The following is a 10,792-nucleotide window of genomic DNA, read 5'->3' as shown; positions in this document are numbered from 1 at the left end:
TCATGTTATGGGGGTGCTTTGCTGCAGGAAGGACTGGTGCATTTCACAAAATAGATAGGAAAATGATGTGGATATATTGAAGCAACATCTCAAGACATCAGTCAGGAAGTTAAAGCTTGGTCGCAAATGGGTCTTCCAAATGGACAATGACCCCAAGCATACTTCCAAAGTTGTGGACAATGGACAACAAAGTCAAGGTATAGGAGTGGCCATCACAAAGCCCTGACCTCAATCCTATAGTTAATTTGTGGGCAGAACTGACAAAGTGTGTGCGAGCAAGGAGACCTACAAACCTGACTCCGGTACAGCAGCTCTGTCAGGAGGAATGGGCCAAAAATTCACCCAACTTATTGTGGGAAGCTTGTGGAAGGCTACCTGAAATGTTTGACCCAAGTTAAACAATTTAAAGGCAATGCTACCAAATACTAATTGAGTGTATGTAAACTTCTGACCCACTGGGAATGTGATGAAAGAAATAAAAGCTGAAATAAATCCTTCTCTCTACTATTATTCTGACATTTCACATTCTTAAAATAAAGTGGGGATCCTAACTGACCTAAGACAGGACATTTTTACTAGGATTAAATGTCAGGAATTGTGAAAAACTGAGTTTAAATGAGTTTGGCTAAGGTGTATGTAAACTTCCGACTTCAACTGTATGTTGCAAGGCCGTCAAATACAAAATTAGACTGACTTCTACCAATGTTTTGGGGTTTATTTTTTTTACCAATGATTTTTTAGCATTGTGACTGAAGGTGCATGATCTTGTTTAGGGGTTACTATAGATGCAGATTTCGTTGGCTGTGACAAGTGTTAAGTATACCACCAGAAAGGATCCCCAAAGTTGCCTTCAGGTGGACAACAACTGGAAAGAGCACGCGAGGCAGGCCAAAAACTACCTAGCGACGGAGAGTAGTGACTGAGCTTGAAGTGATGGGTCTAATGGGATAGCACAAGCTGTGGCCAAAGACAGAGACTGATGGCAGAACATTGTTGCAGCCTTATGTACGACCCGAGATACAAAGAAGACTAAGTCAGTAGCTATGGTAACAAGTTCAGCACACTTTTATCAGTGTTTTGGTGTTTAATGATTTCTTGGCATTCTGACTCAAAGTGGATGAGCTTGTGTTGGGCTCGGTGTATTGATGCTAATGAACTTAGTCTTTATGAGGTATAGTGTTCTATCCACTTTATCACGGCAGGATTTAGCTATGATGCTTATGCCTTATTTCATAATCCTATCAAACCTGGATCATGAGCACGGTTTGGGAAGGGGGGATGTTAGGACTGGGCCTTCGGATGAGGGGTTATGATTGGGCCTTGAGATGAGGGGTTAGGGCTGGGCCTTCGGTTGAGGGGTTAGGACTGGGGCTTCAGTTGAGGGGTTAGGACTGGGGCTTCAGTTGAAGGGTTAGGGCTGGGCCTTGAGATGAGGGTTTAGGGCTGGGCCTTAATGAGGGATTAGGACTGAGCCTTCGGGTGAGGGGTTAGGTCTGGACCTTGGGATGAGTGGACTGGGCCTTGGGATGGGGTGAGAGCGGATAAGAGAGGTGTTTGACATGATGGGACTAAAAAGTTAAGAAGCAGTGTCACAAGAAGCAACTGATAAATCAATGATAGACATGGACTGTGTTGGTGCTAGCTTTTTTCTAGGAAATTTTTTATTTATTTGTTATTATTGTACCTGGATGGTTAAAAGTAGTCTAAAGTGTTACCAAATTAGGAATAGGAATGCTGTATAACACAACTTTATTCATACCCCCAGTTGGAGAGGCAATCCTAATCAAAAGAGAATTTGTGCTGCTCAACAATATGCTGCTGCACCACACAGCAAACTGGACAGCGACATGGTGTTGAAATGCACATTTCTAGTGTGCCAGTTTTATTGTGTGCTGATGAAGATTTGAACTTTCGCTGTACATTTCACATCACTTTTCTTCCGAAAATCTTAACAGGCACATGTTTTTTATAATCTGGTCCAGCTGCAAATTATTTCCAGTCCGTGTTTTGCAAATGCCTGATGTCAACGAAAATACGTCGACAATCGCCCCTCTCCCCTTCCTTTTTCATGAAGCCACTCGCGCTCAGCTTTGTTCTACGCGTCTCCATCGCTCCGCCTACTCTTCCTATCAGGATTTTTTCATTGCATCCATTTTTGTGCATTTAAGAAATCTCCAAGAATTATAAACCTGGAGAAAAGCGAGAAAGAAGAGTGTGGGGCAAGGACTCGAAAGAAAAACAAACAAGGAAAGAGGCGACGTCTTTATTTAAAAATGCGAGCAAACCCATTGTAAAGGATGACCGCGATGGGTTAGACAGGCTGGAACATGATTGCAAAATAAAAGGCAAGAGCTCTATTCTATATTTCTCTACAATCCAACCGTGAATGGAATAGGATAATTGTGTTTGGAATGCTTGTTTCCAGAAGACCGTACATTTTGGTTATAAAACCAAAGGGCCTCTGTCCAGCATCTCCAGTGTATGTCTCGTAGGCTACTGGAATTGGGGAGTTTGTGTGAGAATTAGGCGATAATTCTGTTGGATAGGTGTCTTGTGTTCCTCACCGATTAATTTCTCTGTATTTATTATGAGCTGTAGCAGCCTGCTATACCAGAACCGCTGAATCCCATTCAGATAAGGTTCGTGTATTGGGTGGAAATTGAGGCTATATAGAAAGCATGTCTGCATTCCTTGTAAAAAGGAACATTTTGACATATTGTGTCTTATTCTTAAAGCCCAAATATACCGGCATGCGTGAGAATATGTGTGAACAATCCAACCGATATGTCTTGCATTAGGGTAGCCTATGCTAGTGGTTATGATTATGAATACAAGAACCACGCCAATGGAATATTTCAGCCTAATATTAGAGAGAAGCCATATGATTTTGAAATTAGGCAATTTTCTATTAAAATTAAGTCTATCCATTCTATCACTCAATGTTGGTCTTTTTTAAAATATATGTTATAATTTTTTTTATTTTTTTTTAGCAATTGTGTGTAGCGATGTCAGCTCCACTCGGGCCCCAGGGCCCAGGCGCTCCCCCGCCGGCTGGAGCCCTATCCGACCTGCCGGACCTCAGCCACCTCACTGAGGATGAGAGGAAGATCATCCTGGGCGTCTTGGACCGACAGAAAAAGGAAGATGAGAAGGAACAGTCAATGCTAAAGTAAGCCATTATGATTCACTATCATTCAAACGTGTGAGAGAGAGCGAGTGGAGAAAGAGAGAGAGTCATTGTGGGGACATCGCGCGCTAACTGTCACGTCAGCTGTGCTCGTGCAGTGAGTGCTGGGTTGGGGTAACCCTGTTGTAACTGGTTGTGCGAGCTGGAGCTGATCACATTTCAGGGTTACGTAGCCTACGTCCTGCACATGTTGCCTGTTCTAATGGGCTAATCGTTCTGAGTGGAGAGAAGATATATTTATGAACATCATTGCCTCTAGAAATAGCTTTTACAATAAGGCAGCATGTTGGCTATGCATTTAGTCTGTTCTCCAAATGAATGTTCGGATAATATGAGCAGGGAGAAGGATCTTTGAGTCGACTGAATATGCTTCCGTAGCCTATGTCTTTCAACAGTTAGCAATGCATTTGAATCCTAGGCTATTAAGCGGCCTTCTCACTCTGTTGGCTTTGGGTTGGGTTAGCAACGGGCGCCATCTTCGCGTCAAATCATACTACTTCCTTTTCAATCACGTACATATTACACAACAACGATTAAACAATGGCGTTTGAATAAATAATGAGATATATCCTGTATAATGATTTTCAACGTTAGCCTATCTGTCAGACTATACAGAATCAGTGCTATGCAAACGGAAACATTCCCTCTCCTGTGTGTGCAGAATCAGATGTCGCTGAGCATTTCAGCACCACGGCGCTGTCCACTTTTAGGCATAGAGCAGCAGCACAGTCCTATGCCGTTGACGCTCGCGCGTGTAGATGGATCATTCATTGCTATTCATAGGCTAAGCTTTGTGTGCCAAATTATTGACATGCTTTTGACAACGCTTTTAGTGTAATACTAAATATTGAACACAGTTATCTCTATCTTGTCACTTCCTGCAGATATTGTATTATCCTCATGAAACAACCAGTTGTGTTTCCATAAACTGTAACTTACTTCATTTTTTTGTGGAAAAGTCTCACACGTCCTGTATTTTACTGTGGTTTTAGGATTATATTAAGACTGCTGTATTTTTTTCATCTACTTTCCTCTCCTTAAGTCTTTGGAATTTGAATAGATATGAGGAGATATTGTATCACAGGTTGGTTCTGAGGAGTTCCCTCGTGGATCTACACAGTGGTTCAAGGGTCAACATGCAGGTTTTTCCAAAGAGCCTTTTGGATTCCAGATGTCCGTCCTTTTCTTCGTCCCAAATGGCACACTATTTCCTTTATAATGCATTACTGTACCCTATGGGCCCTGCTCAAAAGTAGTGCACTCTATAGAGAATAGAGTACCATTTGTGATGCACACCTTGTCTGAAGTACCTTCAGAGACTGTGACGTCATGTGTCAGGCTTTTCAGGGGCATTCAAAGCTGATGATTTCCGTCATCGGGTAAATATTAACAGTTGGGTTTGTTCTGATGGGGACTGGGGAGGAAGTCGCCTAGTGGAGCAATACTGTGGTAAATATGACTCACAGACACCAAGATAACGAAAGGCAGGCCACCTCAGTTTGAGGTGCTGCCTGCGTGTGAATCATCCCTGGCTGTTTTTCCCATCGCTAAGGGCTTTTTGTATTCTTCTCTCTCTCTCTCTCTCTCTCTCTCTCTCTCTCTCTCTCGCTCTCTCTCTCACGCTCTCTCTCTCTGTCTCTCTTTGCCTTTCTTTCTCTTCTCTTGTCTTCTCTCTCTCACGCTCTCTCGCCCTCTCTCTGCCGTCTCTCTCTCTCTCTCTCTCGGAGGTAAAGCGATTGTCAGCTTTAGTCACTCACAGCCATGCAGGCTGCCAGTGATGTCAGAGCCTAGCGTAGCAAGACTAACGAGTGTGTGCAGCAGGGATGCTAGTCTACCTTACAGGCGACATGGTCACTCAGTCACTGTTTCTAAAGTTCCTTATTTTCAGACACACAGAGACTGGGGTGGTTTTTTATATTTTTTATTAACCTTTATTTAACTAGGCAAGTCAGTTAAGAACATATTCTTATTTACAATGACGACCTACCAAAAAGCAAAAGGCTTCTTGCTGCGATGGGAGCTGGGATTAAAAATTAAAAATAATATATAATACAAAACACACATCACAACAAGAGAGACAACACACCACTACATAAAGAGAGACATAAGACAACAACATAGCATGGCAGCAACACATGACAACACCACATGACAACAACATGGTAGCAACACAACATGGCTGCAGCACAACATGGTACTAACATTATCGTGCACAAAGGGGAAAGAAAGGTAGAGACAACAATACATCACGCGAAGCAGCCACAACTGTCAGTAAGAGTGTCCATGATCGAGTCTTTGAATGAAGAGATGGAGATAAAACGGTCCAGTTTGAGTGTTTTTTGCAGCTCGTTCCAGTCGCTAGGGACTAAATGCAGATGTATGATCACCCTGTCATGTTCCCTGTGTGGCCTCCCCCCTTCCTCCCTCCCTTCTCTCCACCTCTCCCTCTCCTTCCTCCCCCTCTTTCCCTCTAAATGCCTCAGTTGCCCAGTCTTCTCTCATTAGCAGAGGTGAACAAAGGAGGGTTGTGTCCCAAATATCACCCTATTATTCCCTTCATAGTCCACAGGGCTCTGATCTAAAGTAGTGCACTATATAGGGAAGGGTGCCAACTGGGATGCACACAGGGTATGTCCCCCTCACAGCAGTTACTCATGTTAGTATTATAGTCTTGGCTGTTTATCAACAAGTGATGTCAGCAGAGTGAACACACTGTATCAGACTACAGCAGCTCAGTTTGAAAAACATGTCACATGTTAAAAACAATGTAGGTTTTAGGGGCTATTTGACATGGTGTGTTTTTATCCTGTATCACCTAACATGAGACAGGAACCTAAGCTTTGCTATGGACACAAGTAGTGCACTATATAGGGAATAGGGAATAGAATAAGTCTCTGGCCAAAACTAGTGCACTATATAAGGAATAGGGTGCCATTTGATAGTCAACCTGTAATGTAATAGAAGGAATCCTGAGATACAGAAAGAGACAGAGAGAGAGAGCGGGAGAGAGAGAGAGTAAGAGAGAGACAGGGAGAGAAAGAGAGAGACAAAGAGAGACAGGGAGAGACAGGGAGAGAATGAGAGAGTTAGAGAGACAGGGAGAGACAGAGAGAGACAGAGAGAGAAAGAGAGAGAGAGACACAGAGAGAGAGCGACAAAGAGAGACACAGAGAGAGAGAGACACAGAGAGAGAGAGCGACAGAGAGAGACACAGAGAGGGAGAGAGACAGGGAGAGACAGGGAGAAAGAGAAAGAGAGAGAGAGAGAGACAGAGAGAGAGAGAGACATGGAGAGACAGGGAGAAAGAGAAAGAGAGAGATATAGACAGAGAGAGAGAGAGAGAGACAGGGAGAGACAGAGAGAAAGAGAAAGAGAGAGAGATAGAGAGAGAGAGACAGGGAGAGACAGGGAGAAAGAGAAAGAGATAGATAGACAGAGAGAGAGAGACAGGGAGAGACAGGGAGAAAGAGAAAGAGAGAGAGATAGACAGAGAGAGAGAGAGACAGGGAGAGACAGGGAGAAAGAGAAAGAGAGAGATAGACAGAGAGAGAGAGAGACAGGGAGAGACAGGGAGAAAGAGAAAGAGAGAGATAGACAGAGAGACAGGGAGAAAGAGAAAGAGAGAGATAGACAGAGAGAGAGAGAGACAGGGAGAGACAGGGAGAAAGAGAAAGAGAGAGAGATAGACATAGAGAGAGAGACAGGGCCAATGTATGACCATATTAGAGAGACATATTTCCCTCAGATTACACAGATCCACAAAGAATTCGAAAACAAATCCAATTTTGATAAACTCCCATATCTACTGGGTGAAATTCCACAGTGTGCCATCACAGCAGCAAGATTTGTGACCTGTTGCCACAAGAAAAGGGCAACCAGTGAAGAACAAACACCATTGTAAATACAACCCATATCTATGTTTATTTATTTTAACTTGTGTGCTTTAACCATTTGTACATTGTTACAACACTGTATATATATAATATGACATTTGTAATGTCTTTATTGTTTTGAAACTTCTGTATGTGTAATGTTTACTGTTAATTTTTATTGTTTATTTCACTTTTGTATATTATCTACCTCACTTGCTTTGGCAATGTTAACACATGTTTCCCATGCCAATAAAGCCCCTTGAATTGAATTGACAGGGAGAGACAGGGAGAAAGAGAAAGAGAGAGAAGCCTCCAGATGTGTAGGGTTTGCCAAGTCCCTGTCCCTGGTACCAAGACAATGGCAGACAATTCAGAGGAATGCAGGGAGAGTACTGCTGCTGCTACTGCGGACTCCCATGTCATTATTCAGTCTTTCCCAATTCTACATACTAGCATGTGTGTGTTGTTCCTCATCTGTCTATATATTACTACATATCACAACTGCTATAAATCCCAACAGTGTTCAAATTAATTTAGAGAATCAGCCACTTACATAATTTGATATTATTAGATAATGTACCAGTTACACTAAATAGCCAATCAAATGTTCAAGTTAAAGTGACGGGGTATTCACCTCTGACCCCACGAGGTCCAGAGCCTGCTGGTTTTCTGTTCTACCTGATCATTAATTGCACCCACCTGTTGTCTCAGTTCTAAATTATTTTTGGAGTGGAACTGGCTTTGAAGTCCAGATTTGAGTTTGAGGGTTCTAGTGCTTAGTCAATTTTATGTCCCTCTGATATGGATTGGTTGTTTCCCCATACTAGCCTCCTATCCTTACAATATACAGTAGCTCAACTTATTCCACTTTTTGTTTCCAATCAGATGTAGTCTCTATAGCAGCCATAAGGTGTTCTAGAGCTCTGATTTGTTCAGAGAAACATCCATACATGTACTGTGAGTTTAGTTAACGAACAGCACCAATACTAGGTGATGTGATGCAATATGGAATGATTAAAAGCAGTGCATACTACTCCAATTAACCAAGCATCCATCACTCCAGGTCCACTGGCACTTCAAACAGACTGTAGCCAGGTAGCTGTATGCCTGCTGCAGCAGCCGGTCAGCTCCCCATGCTTCACTGAACCTCTGACTGTTACAGTAATGACAGATCCGGGACCCCTCCTCACCCAAACACCCTGGGATGCAGAGACCCAGGGCCACAGGGAGGATCCACAGATCCGCAGCCCAGGATCAGCAGTCCTAGTTGGGTTAACCCACAAGGCCCAGACGAGACCTGGAGGTCCACTTCTTCCAGAGAGTGACCTGGTGCCCCATGGTGCCCCACGGCGGAGGAGACCCTGTCTCTGCAGCCACTCCCCCCTCCTCCGGTCCTCGTCTTGTAGGCTGACTCATTATCCGTGTCCCAGTGCTCACCAGGGGCCTCCACTGACAGCCCTAATTACAGCAGCTGCCTCGTGTGAGGGACTCCCACCGAGATAGTGCTATTCTGGGTCTAAGACGTCTACCACCGTGGCCCTGTCCGGGTTCTACACCCCCTGCTCTATCTTGTCTAAAGAGCAGGGCAATAGAGGATGCCCCGGTCCCCACCCCCTCTATATGTACTGTATTTTACTCCAGAGGGACTTGCATGGCAGGGTCCATGTACCCTGTCTGTCCAGAGTTGTTAATGATTAATGAATGCCAGTATGTTGACCATAATGATAGTCTTCTAAGACTAGCCTAGACATCCTGCATGACTCAACCTTTTACCTCTCTTGCTCTTGATTCTCTACATACTCCTCATGTTACTAGGAATATGTCTCATCAACACACAGGTCCTGAGAATTCTATGGGTCAGTAATGTCAGAGTTACAACTCAATGTGAGGAAAAAGCATGCTGGCAAAACCCTGTGCTTCCTCACAAAGTGTGTGTGTGTGTGTGTGTGTGTGTGTGTGTGTGTGCATGTGTACGTGTGTGCGCGTGTGTTTGTGTGGTAGGTAAAGAGGGGGAGGGGTGGGGGGTGGAGGGCTTAGGAAGAGGTTTGACCAAGAATTGGCTTTCTTTTCATTCACCATTTTAGCTTAGCAATGTCATTGATTTCCCCAGCCCAGTTCATTCATCTCATAGAGGCAGAGAGCAGCATTAGCTGCATTGTGGGTAATGAAGTCCTCAGAGGGCATGAGCTCACAGCTCCAGGAACCTTGCTGTACAGCAGAAGCCTGTGGTTGTAGTGGTTGTGTAATGGTTGTATAGGGATTTAGGACAGCAGAAACCTATGGTTGCATAGTGGTTGTGTACAGCAGAGACCATTATGGTTGTGTAGTGATTGTGTAGTGGTTGTGTAGAAGTTGTGTAGTGGTTGTGTACAGCAGAGACCTATATGGTTGTGTGGTTGTGTGGTGAGGTGAAGAGGCATGTGCGTTGCTCCAAATTATCCCACTGGACAATGTAGACACGCACTCTCTCTCTTTACCATGCGAAGAGCAGTATCCCATCAGCACAGTCTCACATCCCCCACCACACCCCCAGGGGAGGGAGAGAGAGAGAAAGGGGGCGGAAATAGAGAGGGGGGAATACAGTGGGGCAAAAAAGTATTTAGTCAGCCACCAATTGTGCAAGTTCTCCCACTTAAAAAGATGAGAGGCCTGTAATTTTCATCATAGGTACACTTCAACTATGACAGACAAAATGAGAAAAAAAAATCCAGAAAATCACATTGTAGGATTTTTTATGAATTTATTTGCAAATTATGGTGGAAAATAAGTATTTGGTCTATGTAGCGAGGACCAGCCAACGAGAGCATACAGGTCGCAGTGGTGGGTAGTATATGGGGCTTTGGTGACAAAACGGATGGCACCATGATAGACTGCATCCAATTTGCTGAGTAGAGTGTTGGAGGCTATTTTGTAAATGACATCGCCAAAGTCAAGAATCGGTAGGATAGTCCATTTTACAAGGGTAAGTTTGGCAGCATGAGTGAAGGAGGCTTTGTTGCGAAATAGGAAGCTGATTCTAGATTTAACTTTGGATTGGAGATGCTTAATGTGAGTCTGGAATGAGAGTTTACAGTCTAGCCAGACGCCTAGGTATTTGTAGTTGTCCACATATTCTAAGTCAGCACCGTCCAGAGTAGTGATGCTAGATAGGCGGCCGGGTGCGGGCAACAATCGGTTAAAGAGCATGCATTTCGTTTTACTAGCATTTAAAAGCAGTTGGAGGCCACGGAAGGAGTGTTGTATGGCATTGAAGCTCATTTGGAGGTTTGTTAACACAGTGTCCAAAGAAGGGCCAGATTTATACAAAATGGTGTCGTCTGCGTAGAGGTGGATCAAAGAATCACCCGCAGCAAGAGCGACATCATTGATATATACAGAGAAAAGAGTCGGCCCGAGAATTGAACCCTGTGGCACCTCTATAGAGACTGCCAGAGGTCGGGACAACAGGCCCTCCGATTTGACACACTGAACTCTATCTGAGAAGTAGTTTGTGAACCAGGCGAAAGCCTTGGCCAGGTCGATGAAGACGTCTGCACAGTACTATATTTTATCGATGGCGGTTATGATATCATTTAGTAATTTAACAGATGCTCTAATCCAGAGAGATTTACAGGAGTTATTAGGGTTTAGTGCCTTGCTCAAGGGCACATCAAAAGATGTTTCACCCCGTCGGACCGGGGATTCAAACCAGCCCAACACCTTTAACTACTAGGCTACCTGCTAGCTTGCTTAG

General features: G+C 44.0%; 1 protein-coding gene across 9 annotated transcripts in view; it reads left to right on the top strand.

The window, feature by feature from the left end:
- The first annotated feature begins 2,120 nt into the window (after window positions 1-2,120).
- rims2a (regulating synaptic membrane exocytosis 2a) overlaps window positions 2,121-10,792 on the top strand; it is a 226,129-nt gene continuing 217,457 nt past the window's right edge. For 3 of the 9 annotated variants that reach the window (XM_071384238.1, XM_071384236.1, XM_071384235.1), the window contains exons 1-2: window positions 2,122-2,345; window positions 2,991-3,169. In XM_071384238.1, the coding sequence (XP_071240339.1) occupies window positions 3,006-3,169 (164 nt within the window). In that variant the 5' untranslated portion in view covers window positions 2,122-2,345; window positions 2,991-3,005. Of the gene's footprint in view, window positions 2,346-2,990; window positions 3,170-10,792 lie in introns of all 9 variants that reach the window. The other 6 variants (XM_071384239.1, XM_071384251.1, XM_071384237.1 and 3 more) reach the window with 3 other exon arrangements.

This window comes from Salvelinus alpinus, chromosome 35, assembly GCF_045679555.1.
Source record: "Salvelinus alpinus chromosome 35, SLU_Salpinus.1, whole genome shotgun sequence".
Classification (NCBI taxonomy): domain Eukaryota; kingdom Metazoa; phylum Chordata; class Actinopteri; order Salmoniformes; family Salmonidae; genus Salvelinus; species Salvelinus alpinus.
This window is presented reverse-complemented; position numbering and strand designations above follow the sequence as displayed.